The following is a 22980-nucleotide window of genomic DNA, read 5'->3' on the forward strand; positions in this document are numbered from 1 at the left end:
AACCCCTCATATCCGGCCACCACGGGACCAAGTCCCTGACCGGATAACAATTTGGCCGGATAAACCAACCTACTATGAAAATGACAATTCATACCTAATAATAATAGGTAATCAATATATGCAATCAAAAGTATAATTTAATTCTGTTCTGGGATAATTTTTATAAAAATAAACATGTTTGTAAAAAGAAAAAAAAATATTTGTAGGTTAAAGTCATTAAGTAATGAATGTACAAATATTATGATTCCAGGTAACAAAACCTATTAAATGGAGGTAAAAATTACAATAAATTGTACTTAAAGATCATTAGGACTTAAATGGTACACGCATTTCTACTCAACATTCTTAACCATTTTTGAAATACAAAAATTAATGTACTCGTACTGTACTGTATTAACCACGAAATGATCAACCAACTGATAAGAGGTTAGGCCTACTAGCTAAACTGAGTATAGTGACTCAGCAATCTATCTTCTATACTATTATAAAAAAGATGTGGTTGCTGTATGTGTGTATGGGAAAAGTAAACTCGAAAAATACTGGTCGGATTGGGCTGAAATTTGGCATGATGATAGCTCACATTCCCGATTAACATATAGGCATATTCTTATTTCAAAAATCCTTTCGGGCTCCGCCCCAGTGGCTCTGGAGTTTCCCATGTTAACCTTATGAGAAATGGAATTATTGAATATTAACAGCTGTTTCAATTAAACAAGTTGGTTCTGTTCTATGATGTTCAATAGCATTAAAGGTACAAGGATTACCAACAGGGTGCAGCACTATTATTTCTTTTACATTTATGACAACAGCTAATTTGCAACCAAAAGGTGAGTGAGCGTAGCGAACGAACTTCAACCTGGAGGCGAGTTAGCGTAGCAAACGAGCTAACCTGAAGGCAAGTGAGCGCAGCGAACGAGCTCCAACCTAAAGGTGAGTGAGCGTAGCGAACGAGCTCCAACCTAAAGGTGAGGGAGCGTAGCGAACGAGCTCCAACCTAAAGGTGAGTGAGCGTAGTGAACGAGTTCCAACCTAAAGGTGAGTGAGCGTAGCGAACGAGCTCCAACCTAAAGGTGAGTGAGCGTAGCGAACAAACTTCAACCAGGACGTGATTGAGCCATGCGAACGAGATAATCTTGAAAATTAAGAAGTTAAACGGGGCAAAGCGGGTTACAGCTAGTAAATGTATAAAGAAACAGATAAATAATGAGAACAATTTATTTTATGACTTCAGCAGTCACAAAGACTAGTGCTTGCATCTAAACGTCTGTAAGCTGTAAGAAAAAAATTTTGATATTGGCTTCTTGGAAGGGGCCGGATAAACAGAAGACCGGTAAAACCAAGGCCGGATATGAGGGGTTCTACTGTATTTATAAAACTCCTTTACCAGCTTACATTTTTAACTTAAATTAATAAGAATACATCATATACAGGGTGTTAAAAAAAGTGAGGACATATTTTACCTAGTGATTCCTTGGGTCAAAATAAACAGAAAATCAAGAATAACATGTTTTCCAAAATCGCTTTGTTAACCAGATATCCGCCTTAACCTTTATAAAAAAAGATTCATCTCGATTCACCTTAAAATCTTAAAATTTAACACTTAACTACAACATAATATATTTTACTACACCATAATATTTACGTATCACCATAAATCTTTAATAAAATAAAACGTTCACATTTTTAAAATCCAAAGTAATTCAATATAATCTTTCTTTTTTGAAAAATAAAGTTAAAAAAAAAATTAAGGAGATGTTAAAATAACAACAGGCGAGTTTCGATCTGGGTGTTTCAGGTTTGAACCTAGGAGGATTTAACATTAATGTTTAATCCTCCTAGGTTTGAACTGATTGAGAGGAATACATGAAACCGAAGGGGGAAGGGATCACAAGTGCACTAGTATTTACTATAGTAATACCAGAAACAAAAGAACCCTGGGCCGTTTCGAGCCGCACAGGTTTGAATGGTACGCCGCACCTACCGGCGCGAACCACGTGATCTTTTCGTTTCTGCGCAGGTTGTTTTGTTCGTGGTATGTCTATAGTGTTCAATTGCAATTTGATGGATTTAACCAAAACCTTTTCTATTTCACTTCTTTTCAGCTGTTAAATTTCAAACAATACGTTTTAGCAGCTACATCATTAACATTATTTTATTATCATCATCATCGTTTGAGTTTGGGTTTGCAGCAATCGTTTTCACATGAACAGCGGTTACCGGGTATATAAGGAATGGTAATAATGGATAGTAAATTTATTAAGAAAAACAGTATGTTTTTTAATGAGAATTGCCCATAATATCACGTTTCACAAAATAAGGTTGTCTAATTTTCTTTATAAAACTCAAAATGTTCAGGCAGTAAAAAACTTCACCATTTTTTCTAAGCCTATAAGTAGTAATATAAAAGAACATTTAAACTAAATTATTTGAACAGTTTAACCAAACCAAGCCACCTTGAAAAATAACTGTTAAATATGGGACTTAGTTTCCACAATTTAATTAAATTATTGTATTTCAGTCACCAACAATGGATGAGGTAATCGTTGAAACAGCTAAATCAATGAATAAATAACTCAAGTCAACCTGTTGATTAGGAACGATTCACGTTCACATTAGGAACGAATGACGTACAATATTTTACGCCATACTACTCTCACTAAAAAATCCTTATATACAGGGCTTGATTTGTGGGGTACCGTGGCGGAATGGAGTTCCGATACCTCTCTTTTGGAAAGATAAAAATATTGTCATAAATAGGTACTTATCACATTAAAAAGCTTACAGTTCCGGCACCTCATTTATTACAAATCGAGCACTGCTTGTATATACCCATCGACTAAAGGACTAACAATTACAACTCATAGTAATTTTACCCGGTAGCTCCCAATTTTATTAGTCCTCCACTGTCTCATGAGCAATTAATAACTAATGTAAAGGATAACTAAGAAAGGTTATGTTATTGTTTATAACCACTCATTGCCAAATTGTTGTCCGGTAAAAACTCATTACAGTACAGTAGTAACAAAATGAAACCCCAGATGGCGGCAAACAGCTGTTTTCTGGACTAAATCTAAGTAAATCTAAATCTAAAGTAACACAAACTCTTGATTGCTTGGCAGTTGCCATCAACCATAATTTTAGTTCACAAACTATCCAGAATCTAAATCTGTATTTAAATCTCATAATATTGGGCAATGTACTTTCCCATTATGAACATCCAGTTAAAATGTTCACTGTTATCACTATTGTGACACCAACGCTCTCAAAATATTTTAAACCGTGATGGGGTGGGAGGTGGGTGTTGAGTTATACAAAACCATAGGTTTAAGAATATATTGAACATCACATAGGTCTACAACAGTTATAAAACAATCACACATTGGTATTACATTATGCAGATTTGATATCTACTTCTTCAATATCCATTTCATTATCTGATTCATGTATTTCTTCGACAATAGCTTCTTCCATCTTTTGTTTCTCTTTCCCTGTAAACAAAGAAAAATGTCAAATCACATTCTAAAACCTTAAAGAATACGTACCACATGGGTAACAGCAAGATTAAAAAAAAAAATCGACCCAGTTATTTTTTTTCTTTTTTTTTAGTTTAAAGACATTTTTTGTTTGTTTACCCAATAGTTCTTTCTCTCTCTCTGAGGACTCTCTAAAAAATTATCAATCTTGGTTTTTGATGGATGGCCACATCATTGAACTGGTAAAAATAATGACGGAAGTTTCAGATACATTTTAGTATCTTTGGGTCAAGCTACAATTCAAATACCTTGTTGCTTGTTACCAGTGTTGGGAAGTAGCGCGCTGCAAGTAGCGACGCTACAGTAGCACGCTACTTTTTTTTAGCCGTAGCTATGCTACTTTTAAGATTTTGTAGCTTTAGCTGTAGCTACATTTTAAGTAGTTGTAGCGGAACTTTGGCTACTTTTCTCGCTACATTAACATTGATTGAGATAGTGAATTTTATCACAACCTTACTTAAAACGGTCTTGTTCAAACTGAAATTTTCAAGAAAACTAGGCCTAACTACTTTCTTGGCTTCATACAGAACCATACAAACACACTTGGATATACTACATTATTTGTTTTTTTAAGCTCTTTAAAAGAGTCTGGAGAAATATTGAAAAATGTTGTGTTTTAACCCTTTGAGTGCCACGCAACGATATATCGTATTGCACAACACATCTGAAAAATACTTCACAACGATATATCGTCGTCGGTAGTCTTACCAAAGAATACATTGCAACGATATATCGGGCCGGCGCAACTTTCGATCATACGAGTTTTAATGTATATGTCTGACTTAATGTATGTCTGACTTAAAACTCTGGCACTTTTCGGAAAGTACCAAAATAAATTGCTGGAACCCAAAGGGTTAGGGGTAAAAAATGAGAAAAACCCATTTTTACCCCATAAAACCCCCCCCGTTAAACCCTGTTCCCATGGCCCGATCATGCTGGTTCGCGAACTCATTCAAGTTTATCCCGCCTTACACCTTCAACCAAAATTTTATCAAAATCGGACAAAAATTACTCAAGTTATCGTCTGGACGGACACATATATGTATAATTACAAGCAGTTACCGATCTTTATATATTTTCACTTTTTAGGTGTATGAAGATAAGTGATGGTCGGATCCGGATATCGGACTACCGGATCCGCCGGATCTGAGCTAGAACCGACGCCCGATTGGATCCACAAAAAATCGGATCTTGGGCTGGATCCGGTTTTAATGGAACCGATTTTTTTTATACCATTAACACAAAACGGGCGAGTATTCGAGATTTCGAGTTTGAGCAGAGTACGGCCGAGCTTATCTTTGAACTCGCCAGTTTGGTTTAAAATTGTAAAAAATCAATATTTGTTGAAATGTAACTTGTGTTTACATAAAATGATGGATAATTTGTATTACTGTAGATTCTACAGTAATACAAATATAGAAATAAGCAAGAGGTACTTGTCCTAACCTATTTTTATAGTTGTCACGACAGAATAGGTAAACTCAAAGCAGTCGCCGGCGACTGACTGGCAATGGTATACTGACTTGACACAGAATAGAATGACATGATCGGTAGTGATTTTGTTTTAAAGTAGGCCTACTGTTTCACAATAGAAAATTCCACTACTGAATTGTTACGTAAGCAATACATTTATGTTTATAAAAGTCAGAATAGGAACACTAAAGGCAAAACAATAGAAGGGAGGGAGGGGTTGTGCAATGACCTCGAAATGAGCGGAATAGCAACATTGAGTAGGCGGTTGACGGGGGGGGGAAGGGAAGGGTGAGACCCTTGAGCTATGCTATATTTAGACTAGACTTTCACCACTTCCCAAATGGCTGGGTACGGGGATTACAATAGCAGGTTTTTCCCTTGCCTGGTTTGACTTTTGTCTTTTTGTGTAGGAGATTTGAATAATCAAAAATATAATTTGAATTGACTACAATTATTTAGCATTGATAATACAATTTGCAAGGGGCCAGAAGGAAATAGAGCAAAACACTGAAATTAATAGAATAACACACAAAGTAAACAATAAATGAAATACAGAACACAATGATTTAACACTGTCACTCAATTTTGTTGTCTAGAAGGGTCGGTGAACTAATCAATAAATAGCCAAAACCAGTTTCCTCCTCTTCACACAATCTCACCACCACCCCTCCCCCCCTAAGCCGGGATGCCCAACACTTTGTCCTTGAAACACCCTAGCCTCTGAAACAATAAACCCTTACACCCGCGTTGCTGTTTTGACAACATGTTTATGAATGCGTTCACTATTTTTCATTTTCCAGAATTAACCATCAATTATTATTATTTGCAAGTTACAAATAGGAAACTACATGACACTTTGTCCTTGAAACACCCTAGCCTCTGAAACAATAAACCCTTACACCCGCGTTGCTGTTTTGACAACAGGTTTATGAATGTGTTCACTATTTTTCATTTTCCAGAATTAACTATCAATTATTATTATTTCCAAGTTACAAATAGGAAACTACATGACATTATGGTATTCAATGACCCATGTATTATAAAAAATTAATAATTCATTACTTATTTTGATAATAAAAAGCATTAAAAAGCATAAAAAGCATAATTACAGCACGCAGCACTTGATATATATATAAAATCATCAAAGTAACTGTTACTTTATACAAAATAAAATAGGTAAAAAATTGTGTGGCCAGTCAAACTTTATAAACAAACATTTTATTCTATAAAATACAGATGGTAAATAGGGGTTAGTTTAAAGGAAATAAAATACAAAACAGATTAATTAATTATTTTGATAAACGATAGAAAGGTTATGGGATTGATTGCACTAAAATAACCGCAGGGAAACTTATAAGTAGAAAAGTCGTCAACCACAATCTGTTTAATCAGTACATCGTTAGAGAGAGAGGGGGGAGAGAGAGAGATAGCAGATAGGGGCGTTTGATAGGGAATCTGAAAAAGTAAACAAACCAGGAACAACGACGCGACAATACTCGTTTATAGCCTTATTGTCTCGCCCACTACATTTGCACACGTGACCAATTTTTGTTTCTTCCTTATCTTTCATCCATCCCAAAATGGAATTCCTGAAATAGTTTGTTGGTATAATCTCCCCTCCCACACAAGGCGCAGTGCTCAGTGCGCACTGTAGGTTGTCACGTCTGTCGTCATAGCGACTAGCCAATCACGCACTCGCACTGCGTTGTAGATTACGATACGAAAAGCTGTGTCAGAAAGACAACGCAATAGGTGGTAGTTTGTCTCTTGTATCTCCTCAAAATTACGATCGATAATCAGATAATCATTAGGCAACGTAGAATTGTGATAACTTTGTTTTCAATAACGACACATATTAAGTGTTTTTATATGGACACAGTTAGTCTTTGACATTGCCTAGCCATATGAATTATTTTATTTAAAAAACCCAAATATAAAAGGTTTAATTTACCTGTTACGTCAATTGATCCTTAAGTTATGAAATAACTACGGCCATTTCGTACTGCTAAACGAGTACATCTTCAGGTTGTCTACGAACGTTAAAATACGGCCTTCTCATCCGTGGGTGGAGTCGTCAGCACATTTAGGACACATAACACGAACACATAACGAAACATTAAAATATTTACAATTAAAAACTTGGCCAAGTAGTCCGAACACAAGAGTTGTGTAACCAGTAACGTTAGATGATGAGTCATGACTCATCACTAACTCTCGTGTTCGGACTACTTGGCCAAGTTTTTAATTGTAAATATTTTAATGTTTCGTTATGTGTTCGTGTTATGAGTCCTAAATGTGCTGACGACTCCACCCACGGATGAGAAGGCCCTATTTTAACGTTCGTAGACAACCTGAAGATGTACTCGTTTAGCAGTACGAAACGGCCGTAGTTATTTCATAACTTAAGGATCAATTGACGCAACAGGTAAATTAAACCTTTTATATTTGCATTACCTTGATCCAGAGGCTAACCCATCATGAAATTAAAAAACCCGCCCTTGAAAAAAGAAAATATTTTTTCAAGATCCGGATCCGGTACCGACATTTTCTTGGATCCGCCCATCACTAATAAAGATATAAGTTTTTACTTTGATAAAGGTTTTTACTTTTTATGTTTACAGTAGTACTTTTTATGTTATGTATACAGTAGGGCAGAAATTAAACGTTGTTGAGTGCACAGGTGTACTACAATCGGGGTTTAATATATTTGGACTTATCTAAAAGTAAACTAGTTTTCTGATGAAATATTGTGGCACTATTCCAAATCACGACTAATACAGATTATTCAAACCAACAGTTGGTGAAAGTAAACATCTGCTTTTAAATTAGTCTTGTATTTTAAATTATTGTCCATATGTTTGAAAATGTCTTTCATAAAAATGTGCAATTGATTTCCACAGCGGTCCACTTTTGTGTTTACAATATCCTACTTCCATAAACTTAATATGGGATCTCTTTTGGGCCTCTGGGGAGGAACCCAGTTGAGCTCAGTTAAAATGGATGTGTTACAAACCTTCTCCATAAAATTTTACCCCTATGCACTAAGTTTCATGGCAATCGGTCCAACGGTGTCCGAGCTCACAACGTTCAAATGTATATATGTATACAAAAACCTCTTTTAGAAACATAGATATAACATATATATATATATATATATACATATATAACAATTTGAACGAATAGGGTTTTTGGCCCCTGGGGACATAAGTAAATCGGTCTCGGACCTAGAGACCTACGTTAATAGCTTCCCTAAAGGGAAATTCGCTAAAATCCTTTGCAAAAATTCAATGTTAACAAATAGCTATCTGTGTATTAAGAGCGCAAAGTATGTCATTGCCACTCTTTAAGAGAACTGTAAATGGCTGCAAGAAACTTTAACTGAGTGCGGTCATACATTTCGAGAGTGGCAATGACTGTTTGTGCTTGTATTACACAGAAGATTTCTGGGTAGCTGAGTGCTAGCCTAACAATCGAAAGGTCCCTGTTAAATCATAAAATGCTCAGGACAAAAAGGTAATAAAATATTTGGCATAGCTTATACAGGGCGTTTGCAAAAGAACGCTGGGATTTTAACCGCACACGCGGAGGTATGACATACGATAATTTTGTCATAATTTTATGGTGGCAAGCCTGGTGACCATAACAGTAGCTGCCTAAAATAGAATATGCCATCATCTGGCCGCAGAGTTGTTAGTTTTGATCGAGTCATTGACATTTTATCACCACCGTGGGTCTGGCATACCCCCACGCGCATTCTTGTGTTACCGGTACTATGTTCATTGGGGGTCTCTAGTGTACCCCCTGTGGGCGTAATAGTGTCTCAGTTAGACTCCACTGATCCAGCCTCCCAGTGCAAATACTGTTACTCACAAGGCAGTAAATATACATAAAAGATGGTAAGTGGTGATCGATTTCAATTGGACACTCCAATCATCATCAGACCCAATAGGCAAATGACATAATCATGAATGGCGTCCCTACTTATATCCTATTGGCTACCGGAAGCACTGGCCAATACATTTTTATAATTACAACTGGAGTCGAAATTTACTTGTTCATTAATCAGCTTATTACTATTTTTACACTTTTCTTTATACAGTTCTTCCCAAGCATTCATTTCATATCCTTCTTTACAATTCTTTAAAATAAAGTCAAAGTCAAAGATTTTTATTGTCTTTAAACACATGTGTGCAATTGACAAAGTCACAAGCATTTAATGTATGTAAATAGCCTATTCTAAGTAAAAGGTACATTGAAAAATAGAATATTAATTTATAGATAAAAACAATAACAAAATATAAAAACACCAGGGAATGACATAACAAACAATTAATATAAAATCTAAACAATTATCCAATTTAAATTCCTAAAGTACTAATGTCACAAGCTAAAAATTCATCAACAGTATAAAAAATATGTTCTCTTAACCATATTTTAATCTTATTTTCAAACTGTTTTGAAGTTATATTCCACATGTTTTCTGGCAGTTTATTAAATAATTTAATTTTCATATAAACATGACTGTTTCTTGTTTTTTCCAACCTTACAGAGATTAAATTAAGAAGATAGTTTTTCCTCGTTTGATAGTCATGTATTTCTTTTTTAACAGACAATTTACAAATAGAATTCTTAACATCCATCAGGCAGCAATATATGTACAAATTTGGAAGAGTCATTATTTTAAGCTCTTTGAATAAAGGAACACATGACTCCCTATCTGAAACATTTGTAATGACTCTTACAGCTCTTTTTTACCACTTAAAAGCCTCTAATGCACTACACGAGTTGCCCCATAAAGTTATGCCATACTTTAAGTGAGAATGAAAAAAAGCATAATAGGCAGTTATCAGCATGTTTTTGGTTACACAATCTTTCAACTTTCTAAGAAGGTGAATACATAGACTATCCTCTATTTGTCTATTGCGCGGCCATTTTGTAACAGGTATTGTGCGACATTTCATCTTTCTGGTTTGTTGTTTCTCCACGCAGATATGTGGCTTTTGAAGCGGTAAACGAAGTTCACAGTCTGTGCAATGGAGAAGTTATCACAATCTGTGACATATCTGGTATTTTCCTCTTTCATCTCTTCTAATGTTGTTCTGCTGTGTAGTTTATTGTAGCTATTGATTTTCTCCTTGTCTTTCTTGTGATGTCTTCTATTGTCTTGGTTTGAAATCCATTTCCGTAAATATTGATTGAAAAGATCTTTTATAAGCAGATTGAGTACTTCCAGAAGATACTTATTATTTAATAAGTCAAATAAAATATATTAATCTAAAATTGTTGGGAGGAATTCACTGCGTTTTTAGTGTATACTCCTGTAATACATAGTAACTGCTCGATTTTGAGCAACGGGTTTACTAGTATAACTTTAACCATCAATTAAATAAATTAAATGAGTAACAAAATATAGAAGACCACCAAGCTGGATTTATCCAATCCAAGGTCGCTCCACAACGGACCAGATATTTACTATCAAACAATCTCTTTTGAAATATTGGGAATATAATAAAGAAGTCCACCTACTGTTCATTGATTTTCAAAAAGCATATGCTAGTGTACTTAGGAAGAAAATGTATGAAAAAATGTAAATGTTTGGCATTCCTGACAAACTTATTGACCTGACAAGAAAGTGTATTAAAAAATCACGCTGCAAAGTGAAAATAAATGGAGAATATACTTCAAGTTTTGAAGTAACAACAGGAGTGCGTCAAGGAGATGGCCTTTCGCCCCTCCTTTTTAATTCAGTGATTGAAGATGAACTCAAAAAGACTAAACAGTTAGCAGCAGGAATTAATATTGGAACAAAAATTAATGTGCTAGTGTTTGCTGACGATGTGGCACTTCTTGCAGAAAACAGAAAGGATCTAGAGAGCTTAACAAAAGCCCTAATAAAAGAAGCCAACCATGTTGGGCTAACAATAAACAATCAAAAAACTAAATATATGAATGTGGCTAGAACCGAAGGAGTAGCCCGGAAAGAGAATTTTAAAGTGGATGATTTTGAGTTTGAGCATGTGGATGAGTTTAAGTACCTCGGCATAACAATAACACATGATAACAAAGAGAAAAAAGAAATCCAAAATAGAGTAATTGTAGCCTCAGCAACCTACTGGTCCCTAGTCAATATGCTCAAGTAAAAAACTCTGTCCAAAAGTACCAAAATTAAAATCTACCACTCCATCATTCTTCTAGTACTACTATATGGATCGTAAACATGGTCACTAACAAAAGAATGGGAAAAGAAACTTATTATTTTTGAAAACAAGATTCTGAGAAAATTATACGGACCAATTCAAGATGAAGAAGGCTGGAGAATTAGGAAGAATAGAGAATTGAGAGATGTGTATCACCATCCAGATGTAGTAGCAAGGATAAAAAGCAGGAGACTGAGATGGGCTGAACATGTGTGGAGGAGAGAGAACTCATCATTAATTAAAGCTGTGGACCAGAACAAACCAGAAGGCAGAAGACCACTCGGCAGGCCGAGACTGCGATGGAGGAGTCAGGTACTGAAGGATGTGGCTGTATTGGGCACTACTCCTGAGGCTGCGGAGGATAGAGAAGAGTGGAGAGGCATCGTTGACGAGGCCAAAAACCTTCTGAGGTTTCAATGGACAAGGAGGTAAGGTAAGGTAAATGAGTAACAAATAATGACATTCCAGTTCTTTTAAATCAGTTTTAAACATTCTAGAGCTATTACAAAAACCTTATGATTTGGAAGGATACCTATTAAAACATTTGAGAATGGATATTTCTAATGTTCTACTGCCATATTGGTTGCCTGTGCTTAGGTAGGAGATAATAATTTCTTCTTACTCCATAGGCTATGGATAATTATTGGTTATTTTCAAATTGCTATCAAATAAATTATAAGTGTATATAAAAAACACAAACAATTTACTACAGACAACAGTCGAACAAAATGACAGATTTTTATTAAAGGCAAAATGTTTTATAGGTGATAGGTAAGCACAATGAAATTCAATAATTGATGGATTATCACAATCCTAAGAGGATTTGATTGATTGATGCAAGAGTGAATCTGCAAATACTTTAAGGATATTCATAAGGTTGTAGGGAAAATTACTAATCTTTTATGATTAGAGTTATTAAATAGTAAAAATATTCCTGCGTGTTGTAGCTTGTTATTCACTTTAAAGCTAAAATATTTTTTCGTAATGTAAATCTATATGAAGGTTAACTAGTTTTTATGACTTATTTTGACTTAGCCTATTTTTAACAATTGGAACAAAACTCTCATATGTATGTAAATAATATAATTACAACTATTTATCAAATGTTAATCATTCATACCTGCATGAGGAGCTCGGATGAGGGATAGATCCCGCTGCACTTCCCGAATGTCTCTACGGTCCTCGATCTCCTTGCCTTTCCTCAACCTCTCCATCATGTAGGCCGCCTGCCGCTTGTTCTTAATTGTTTCAACTTTCTTCATTGCTTCAACTACAACCAAAGTAAAAGTTACATAACTTGATAAATTGGAGATATCTAGCCTGAGTAAAACATTATAGATGTGTCAATACCAAAATTTATCAACAAAGATACCAATAGGCCTACCTAAAAAAATCTATTTTCAATAACCTATCTATGCCATTATTTTCAATATTTTTGTTGTATAGAATTTTCTAAATGGATTGGTTACACAACACCTAGCCCTGTCTTCATGTCCTTATACCAAGTAAATGTGAAACACCAGGGGTGTTTTTAAGTAAAGAAAAAAATAAAGATACAATGAAAATTCTAACCAACCAATTCAAATTAAACCCTTTTAAACACATGAAATAAATAGGTACCTACTACATCAATGGTAAATAAAGATTTTACAAACAAATATCAAAGAGGAATTTAAATTATAACACGAGTACCAGTAACATTATTTTTACAATAGGTGGCTACAAAAAAAAAAAAATAAATAAATAATAATAATAATATTATTAAAACAATAAGGATGTTTACAAAATATAGGCCTAGCACAAGGGCCTAGGTTTTTAAGATTTTTTGTAAGGATATCAGGCTTACCTGAATGGGCACAATAGACACAAATCTTTACCATTAAGGTAAGTTTGCTATCCTCACAAAAAATCCTAAAAATTCTAAAATGTTACTTATAGGAATAATAAATTGTCTCTGGGCTGTCACTGAGTCAAGTGAGTGTGTAGTAAAGTGGATTGAAGCGTGTCATTTTGTTTTTAATAGGCTACTAACAACACTAGAGTTTGCGCTTTTTCCTTACAAAAAACATTATTTTTATGCCAATGATTGTGTAGCCTACTATAAAAAACACGAACACAAAAATCCTACAACATGTGAAAGAAACATTTTAGACAATAAACAATACTGTAGGCCACAAATCATTAGTGCTAAATCATCACTTTAAACTCACTTGTTTTTTGCCATATTTCCCTGTCATACTTTAGAGGTACATTCCTTCTTTTTTCAAACTCAAAAGCAGGATCAACTGCAAGTTCTTTTCCCACAATTTTTCGATATGCTTTGGTCCATCTAACTTTCCTTGGGTTCTTCTTTTTCTTGAATGCTGCATGACACTTGGACCGGCAAAATTTGAAAATCTGAAAACAAACGTATTAAAAACATATTTTAAACGTATTAACAAACCCTAATATTTTAAAACAGTATTTGAACTATAAGGTAGGTACATGATAAGATCTAATGGGAAGGTTTTTGGTGTGCCTGAATAAGTTATTTTATTAAGCATAATATTAACTTACCTATGATATGATGATGTTATGTTAACTAGGCCTACATACTGGAAGCGTAAATAAGCTGTAGGCCTAATCCAATTGAGGCCGATAAGCTAACCCGTCACCTGTCAATGAATTTTTATTAGATGGACAGACGTTTTTCCTAGCAAAAAATCAAGACCTCAAAGGTTGTGCTTATTTATAAAGATACTAGCTGACCCGGCGAACTTCGTATCGCCTAAGTTATAGGTTTCCCCTAAGACAGACCGATGGAAAGAAAGTACCGTTACGTTTAATTTTCAAGATGATCTCGTTCGCATCGCTCAATCACGTCCTGGTTGAAGTTCGTTCGCTACGCTCACTCACCTTTGGGTTGGAGCTCGTTCGCTACGCTCACTCACCTTTAGGTTGGAGCTCGTTCGCTGCGCTCACTTGCCTTCAGGTTAGCTCGTTCGCTACGCTAACTCGCCTCCAGGTTGAAGTTCGTTCGCTACGCTCACTCACCTTTGGGTTGGAGCTCGTTCGCTACGCTCACTCACCTTTAGGTTGGAGCTCGTTCGCTGCGCTCACTTGCCTTCAGGTTAGCTTGTTCGCTACGCTAACTCGCCTCCAGGTTGAAGTTCGTTCGCTACGCTCACTCACCTTTTGGTTGCAAATTAGCTGTTGTCATAAATGTAAAAGAAATAATAGTGCTGCACCCTGTAGGTAATCCTTGTAACTTTAATGCTATTGAACATCATAGAACAGAACCAACTTGTTTAATTGAAACAGCTGTTAAGATTCATTAATTCCATTTCTCATAAGGTTAACATGGGAAACTCCAGAGCCACTGGGGCGGAGCCCTTTTAAGAATTTCGAAACGGGAAATAGTTTACGTCCGATTCGCATACCTACAGAATTTACACACCAAATTTCATAACGATCGGTGAAGTCGTTCCGGAGGAGTTTGCAGACAAACACTGTGACACGAGAATTTTATATATTAGATATGTTAATGTAAAAACCCTTGTCAGGACAGTAGTGGTGCAAAGTTATATTTGAAATTGCCCTCATAAGGTTGATATCCTTTTTGCATGACAAAAATAAGCTTAATAACCACCAGCATGATATTCGAAAGGTCCCACTGCTTTTGACATTCCTTCTAATGAGAATTTCTTTAAGTTGAGCACTTTAAATGAAATATAGTCAAAATTAATTTAATTGTGTAAATAATAAATAATGAAGTAAATAATACAACTGGGACGCTAAGTATGAGTTAAGGAAAGCGCGCCAATGTGGCAGCCTTCCCCCACAACCATGAGGGACCCAGCGGAGATTTGCCAATTCATCGAATAGTGCGCGAAGTTGTTAACTCACTCCTAGCCTTCAATAACACAGATTAAGTACAATAATCTTACTAATATTACAAATGTGAAAGTTTGTGTGTTTGTTTATTTGTTTGAAGTTCAATCACGCATTAACGACTGGACGGATTGGGCTGAAATTTGGCATGACGATAGCTCACATTCCCGATTAACATATAGGCATATTCTTTTCTCAAAAATCCTTTCGGGCTCCGCCCCAGTAGCTCTGCAGTTCCCCATGTTAACCTTATGAGTATCTATAATATTAAAACAAAACACTGTTCTTATATTTCACGATTCTGAATCACCCACTTGACCGATTTTCATGATTTTTGTGTTGAAAGAAAGATAATTTTGAGGACTAGGGAATGTCGAAGCCATAATTTTAGCTTAGGGTCCCAGTTTTTTAGAAATTAAGTTTTAATTTTCAAAAAGTCTAGCAGCCGACGGACGAGTTAAAGTCGTTTTAGTGGTGGTTTAACTAACAGCTGGTTTCTAACTGTCATTGAAATGTTTATGTTACAAGTTGTTTGTATACAAAAATATTGATCTTCAGAGTTTGCCTACACATTATTTTACTTTTACATGCTGTTTATTTTCTACCTTTAAAGATCTATGTTATCAGGAGATTGTGTAATTTTGAACTAAAGATTTTAAACGTATAATCAAGTTTTGTTATAAATGCAATCCGTCTAAGTACAGTGCTGAATCCTTTAAGATATAAGTGGTTTACGTGTTGATACATCTTTTTCTAGATGTTTGAACATAAGTGTGACTGCATACAGTACACATTTAATTCGTAAATGAAAATGTCAACCGGTGTAGTAGGTAGGTAGAAAACTGACCAGTAAGCTGCAGGGTGTCAGTAGAAATCAAAATCGATTCATACCATATCATAACTATCCCAGTAGGCCTAGTACTGTATGATTCAGAAACTTGATAAAGGGGTACATTCCAAAAGTAGACCAAAAGGCTCGGATCTCGGATGGGCTGGGCAGGCTTTGCATGGCGGAGAGAAGATACATTAACTTTTAAAAGTGTATTCCAAGGAGTACTAAAAGGTAGACGACCACTTGGAAGACCAAGAAATGAAAGACATCTTCAGACTGGTATCTTCCTGTCATCCAGAAATGGCAGGGGATAAAAGAGATCGGTAGGCCAGGATCATTTTAGAGGTTTCAGTGGCCAAGGTGGTAAAACAGGGTACGGTTAGTGATAGTAGGCCTATGCAGTGGAAGGTAGTATGTAGCTACTGTATTCAAAGCCAGTGTGTGTGAATCGGCCACCAAGTTGTAAACTAGCTGTTCTGAATCATATTCAGTTTTAATTGTCTACTGTATTCGATTCCCGTACGTAGGACGGGCCAACAGCTCGTTCATATTTAAAAGGAATTAAAGAATTTAGTCAGCTGTTTCAACTAAAAAAGTTAGTTCTATGATGAACAAAAGCATTAAAAAGTTATAAGATTTACCAACAGGGTGCAGCACTATTATTTTGAACTATAAGCAGCAACAAAAAACTGTGATACGCAATGAGAACTGTCAAAGTAGGATTGTTTACAGTTATGTTTATGTTTTTAATTTCATGAATAATTTGTGATATTTTGCAAACTTTTAATAATTTATCTTTCTTTATTGTTTAGGTGAAGTGGTAGAACATTATGGCTATGGTAGATGTGTAATACTATGGTATACCGTAAATTTAAAGAAGCAAATTTTATTTAACCGTGTCCTCCCCCATTGCAAATGCAAAGCTTGAGTATAACTGTAATAGGCGTTTTATACATATATGACAACACTGTACGAAGGACGGGTACTCTGCTAGTATACTTATCTATTCGGAATCTGCACTAAATGCAGAATGTAATGGTATAGGCCTAAATAAATTTTCTTTTAATTTGAATTAGAATTTCCATAGTTAAAAAGAGTCTTTCTACATATATCATGTATAGGGGAGAAAAGTAAAAATTATAACCTAAGCCAAGCCTACAAGAATTTGTTTGTGGTTCAATTAGGCTATAGGCCTAGTGATAGGCTATCTGTCAATTGATGAATGATAATGAATAATTTATTGTCGTTAAAACTAGGTACAAAGTTCATGACAATCTTCAAAAGAAAAACATAACAATCTAGACGGCTCTTGCATTAAAAATAAAATAACTAGGCTAAAATTCAAAACTAAAGTAGGCTACACTTCATGTTTTACAGACAAGCCTCGGTTAGAGTTAGTTTTCAAGACATGTTTGAATTTTAAAACACACAGGTTTTTGATGGAGGAGTGCAAGAAATTGTACATTTTGACACCTTGGTAGGCATAATGCAAACTATTTTGAGTGGCTGTATAATTAGGCCTATGCCTTAGTGTGGACGCTTGGTTTAAGATTTAGATTTTGGCCTAGACATTATTTGTGACAACTTTTATGAATTGTTTAAATATATCTTCGATGTAAGCTTTCCTGCCTTAACCTGTAAGAATAGAAATGAACCTAGCTCTTCTTGGATTGGTAATGAGGTTGTACACTCGCATGGGACACAAGGTCACAGGGTTGTTCAGAAGATGTTAAGAGGGCCTACAGAAGGGCCAAACGGCAGCATTCGTCTCTTGTTACTCAGACAAAAAAGTCTTATTTTAGTATAATAGAATTCTAAACTCAAAAAATACTAGTAAGGAGTCGTGGGCTGTGGTCCGTGCACTTTGTGATGAAGATTATGAAACACATACTAACTTAAGCTTGAAAATTGATAATGTTGTTGTGACAAACCCCCAAATCATTGTAGGTAATTCACTTGCGAGTTCTTTTTTTTGAGAAAATTTCTAGATTGGCAAAATGGCAATTGTGCTCCTGAGCTCCCTGTTGACTTAGGTGAGGGACGCTTTTTTCTCACACATACCTACTACTGTTGCTGAGGTGAGGGAGGTGGTAAATTCACTGGGATCCAAGAAAAGTTCAGGTGTTGATGAGATACCATGCAGCCTTCTCAAGCTTTGTAATGAAAATGTTATTGAAGCCCTCGCAAATTAAATAAATAAATCCTTTGAAACTGGCTGTTTTCCAACAAAGTTAAAAACATCTTTTAAAGTAGGCCTAGTACCTGTATATAAAAAGGCTGATCCACTTACTGTTAGTAATTATCGCCTGATTTCGGTGCAACCATGTATAGGAAAAGTATTTGAAATATTTTTTTTGAAGAGATTCCTTAGGTTTATAGAATTTAATAATATATTGACTGAGAGTCAGTTTGGGTTCCAAAAACATGTCTACATCTGATGTTGAATTTGCCCTCCTGAGGAACATCTATAACCACCTGGATCTTTCTGAGAGCCTTTTGATGCCTATTTTATGACATGACCAAGGCCTTTGACCTGCTAAACCATAGTGCCCTGCTTCGTAAACTACTTTCCCTGGGCATTGCAGGACCTCTGCATTGGATATTCTCTTATTTAAGAGACCGCCACTTGGTCGTATCACTCAAGCATTTGGGGAATGACAATACTCTACGCACATATAAGTCGGCTCCATCCCCTGCCATGAATGTGGGTGTTCCACAGGGATCAAACCTAGGGCCCCTATTGTTCTTGCTCTATATATTAATGACCTACCTCTGGCTCCATAACATCTGGAAATATGCGGCATTTTACTGACGATGTATATCACCTAATCTATAACTCTGATCGTGTCAGTCTTATTGAAGATACTCAATCTAGTTTAATTGAGATGCAAAACTGGTGTAACGAAAACTGCTTGATCTTGAACTCTGACAAGACAAACCTTATGAAATTTTACAATAGGAAAAAACCTGAACCAGCTCCTCAACTAGTGCTAGATGGGGTCGCACTCACTTCTCGTGAAAAAGTAGCCTAAAATATCTTAGCCTGCACATAACAGAGAATCTCAAGTGGGATGAACATATTAATTCAATAGCTTCAAGATTAATATCGTAATCAATTTACATTAATTACTAGGCTCCAGAAATTGGTCCAGACTGACATTTTGTTAAAAGTTTATTATGGATGTTTTCACAGTTGGTATAATATCTTATGGAATAGTGTTCTGGGGAGGTAGTACCATGGCCAATAGGATCTTTCTCCTCCAGAAGGAAACGAATTATTAGGAGAATGTGTGGTGCTCAACGTCTTGCTCACGGTAAGTTAGGCCCCTGTTCAAGGACCTTGGAATTTTAACTCTCCTATCACTATTTATATTAGAATCTGCCATATTGGTGAGGAATAATCCGGACATCTTTTTCACAAACAATCTGGTTCATCAGTTCAACACGAGAAGAGCTAATCAAGTACATGTACCGGTACCTCAAGTTAACTCAACTTTGGCCTGCAAGAGCCCATATTTAAGTAGTGTCAAGATCTACAACTCGCTACCAAGGAACATTATTCAAGAGCAAAATATCAATAAATTTAAGAAGATGTTAAAGGAATATTTATGTGAAGCGGCCTATTTTAAAGTAGAAGATCAATTAGGCCTATTATTGTGTTTTCTACCCATTTTGTCCACTTCGCAGGAGCGATGCTAGTGGGACATCATCAAGTAAGCTAGTTAAGGTTGTCATCTCCAAAAATTGAAATGTTATGATCAATTCTAGGTATTGCTAGAAATTACATAATATTAGTCCTAGTCTGCGGTAAATAAATGTAAAATCTAAGGATGCCATAGGCCTAGACCTACGTCTGGAGAAACCTACCTTGCAATCATTTCTCACAAATTGAATTCCATGACCTGGAAATATTCTCGATGAACAAAAATAACAGGCTTCAATTCTCATTTTGAATTATTTGTCCCAAACCTATATGTAAATGACGTTACACTTCAAAACAGATTATAATCTTCGAAATTGCACTTAACCTAACTTATGTTGTAGTTGTGTTGTGTGTGACAAAATAGAGTGAGAGTGAGAGACAGTGAGGTCTGCTGAGGTAGGTGAGGTGAGGACTGAAGACTGAAGACAGGAAGTTGGATTTTTTTCCGGTTTACTCTACGATCGTGAAGACAGCTATCGCCAGCTGTCGACCCTACATTTTTCCCCCTCCCACAACGATTTCCCCTCTTCGCCCTCTCGACCAATCAGATAACGCCTAGGTTTGAGCAGTACAGTCGATGCACAAAAAAAAGACCTCGCATTTGAATTTACCTTCTATGGATAATTAATAGTTTTCCGAACTAAAACTAATAACTGTGTATATGTAATATAGCACATATACGCACCAAAAAGTATAAATAAATCGAAACATATAAATTTTATCATATATATGTTCTCAGCATACAAGGAGTGTTTGGACGTACTTGAAACTATGTTGAAACAATATTCGACCAAATATTATTGTTTTAAATACATATTAAAGAATTATTAAAAACCATATATAATATATTTAAGTTAATTTCAGCCTGAAGTCCAGCTAACGAATTAGCACTCAGCGTACTAAGAAAGTTCGGACAAACATTTACCTATGTTGTGACAATATTCCCCAAAATTTTATCATTTTAAATTAAAGTATACACTTAAATGTACAACATATTAAAAAATCATTAAAATCTAAACATATATATTTAGGTTAATTTTAGCTTAAAGTCCAGCTAACGAATTAGCGCTCAGCGTACTAAGAATGTTCGGACGAACATATACCTATGTTGAGACGATATTCCCCAAAATGTTATCATTTTAAATTAAAGTATACACTGGAATGTACAACATATTAAAAAATCATTCAATTCTAAACATATATATTTAGGTTAATTTTAGCCTAAAGTCTAGCTAACGAATTTGTTCTCAGCGTCCTAATAATGTTCGGACAAACATTTACCTATGTTGTGACGATATTCCCCAACATTTTATCATTTTAAATTAAAGTATACACTTGGATGTACAACATATTAAAAAATCATTCAATTCTAAATATATATATTTAGGTTAATTTTAGCCTAAAGTCTAGCTAACGAATTTGTTCTCAGCGTACTAATAATGTTCGGACGAACATTTACCTATGTTGTGACGATATTCCCCAAAATTTTATCATTTTAAATTAAAGTATACACTTAAATGTAGCACATATTAAAAAATCATTAAAATCAAAACATATATATTTAGGTTAATTTTAGCTTAAAATCCAGCTAACGAATTTGTTCTCAGCGTCCTAATAATATTCGGACAAACATTTACCTATGTTGTGACGATATTCCCCAAAATTTTATCATTTTAAATTAAAGTATACACTTAAATGTAGCACATATTATAAAATTATTAAAATCTAAACATATATATTTAGGTTAATTTTAGCTCAAAGTCCAGCTAACGAATTAGCGCTCAGCGTACTAAGAATGTTCGGACGAACATTTACCTATGTTGTGACGGTATTCCCCAAAATTTTATCATTTTAAATTAAAGTATACACTTAAATGTAGCACATATTAAAAAATCATTAAAATCGAAACATATATATTTAGGTTAATTTTAGCTTAAAATCCAGCTAACGAATTTGTTCTCAGCGTCCTAATAATGTTCGGACAAACATTTACCTATGTTGTGACGATATTCCCCAAAATTTTATCATTTTAAATTAAAGTATACACTTAAATGTACAACATATTAAAAAATCATTCAATTCTAAACATATATATTTAGGTTAATTTTAGCCTAAAGTCTAGCTAACGAATTTGTTCTCAGCGTCCTAATAATGTTCGGACGAACATTTACCTATGTTGTTACGATATTCCCCAAAATTTTATCATTTTAAATTAAAGTATACACTTGGATGTACAACATATTAAAAAATCATTCAATTCTAAACATATATATTTAGGTTAATTTTAGCCTAAAGTCTAGCTAACGAATTTGTTCTCAGCGTACTAATAATGTTCGGACGAACATTTACCTATGTTGTGACGATATTCCCCAAAATTTTATCATTTTAAATTAAAGTATACACTTAAATGTACAACATATTAAAAAATTATTAAAATCTAAACATATATATTTAGGTTAATTTTAGCTCAAAGTCCAGCTAACGAATTAGCGCTCAGCGTACTAAGAATGTTCGGACGAACATTTACCTATGTTGAGACGATATTCCCCAAAATTTTATCATTTTAAATTAAAGTATACACTTGGATGTACAACATATTAAAAAATCATTCAATTCTAAACATATATATTTAGGTTAATTTTAGCCTAAAGTCTAGCTAACGAATTTGTTATCAGCGTCCTAATAATGTTCGGACGAACATTTACCTATGTTGTGACGGTATTCCCCAAAATTTTATCATTTTAAATTAAAGTATACACTTGAATGTACAACATATTAAAAAATCATTCAATTCTAAACATATATATTTAGGTTAATTTTAGCCTAAAGTCCAGCTAACGAATTTGTTCTCAGCGTCCTAATAATGTTCGGACAAACATTTACCTATGTTGTGACGATATTCCCCAAAATTTTATCATTTTAAATTAAAGTATACACTTAAATGTACAACATATTAAAAAATCATTCAATTCTAAACATATATATTTAGGTTAATTTTAGCCTAAAGTCTAGCTAACGAATTTGTTCTCAGCGTCCTAATAATGTTCGGACGAACATTTACCTATGTTGTGACGGTATTCCCCAAAATTTTATCATTTTAAATTAAAGTATACACTTGGATGTACAACATATTAAAAAATCATTCAATTCTAAACATATATATTTAGGTTAATTTTAGCCTAAAGTCTAGCTAACGAATTTGTTCTCAGCGTACTAATAATGTTCGGACGAACATTTACCTATGTTGTGACGATATTCCCCAAAATTTTATCATTTTAAATTAAAGTATACACTTAAATGTACAACATATTAAAAAATTATTAAAATCTAAACATATATATTTAGGTTAATTTTAGCTCAAAGTCCAGCTAA

At 34.7% G+C, this 22980-nt stretch overlaps 1 protein-coding gene across 1 annotated transcript; it reads right to left on the minus strand.

Annotated features, from left to right (window-relative positions):
* Positions 1 to 3319: 3319 nt before the first annotated feature.
* Positions 3320 to 19999, minus strand: LOC128985723 (probable ribosome biogenesis protein RLP24). Its single transcript, XM_054405535.1, has 4 exons — positions 19773 to 19999; positions 13414 to 13600; positions 12324 to 12473; positions 3320 to 3488 (listed from the first exon to the last, which is right to left on the minus strand). Exons 1-4 carry the CDS (start codon positions 19851 to 19853, stop codon positions 3391 to 3393), a joined length of 516 nt encoding a protein of 171 aa, XP_054261510.1. The 5' UTR covers positions 19854 to 19999; the 3' UTR covers positions 3320 to 3390.
* Between the last annotated feature and the right edge of the window lie 2981 nt (positions 20000 to 22980).

The sequence above is a fragment of the Macrosteles quadrilineatus genome, unplaced genomic scaffold, assembly GCF_028750875.1.
Source record: "Macrosteles quadrilineatus isolate MER2022 unplaced genomic scaffold, UCM_ALF_1.0 Scaffold_2__2_contigs__length_208266976, whole genome shotgun sequence".
Lineage (NCBI taxonomy): Eukaryota > Metazoa > Arthropoda > Insecta > Hemiptera > Cicadellidae > Macrosteles > Macrosteles quadrilineatus.

Bases quoted from the DNA above. Each gene is read 5' to 3' on its own strand.
- LOC128985723 (XM_054405535.1), bottom strand. From the start codon at position 19,853: ATGAGAATTGAAGCCTGTTATTTTTGTTCATCGAGAATATTTCCAGGT. The intron at 13,601-19,772 runs GTAGGTTTCTCC...GTTTGTTTTCAG, and splicing joins TTGTGAGAAATGATTGCAAG to ATTTTCAAATTTTGCCGGTC. The intron at 3,489-12,323 runs GTATGAATGATT...CTTTGTTTACAG, and splicing joins CATCCGAGCTCCTCATGCAG to GGAAAGAGAAACAAAAGATG.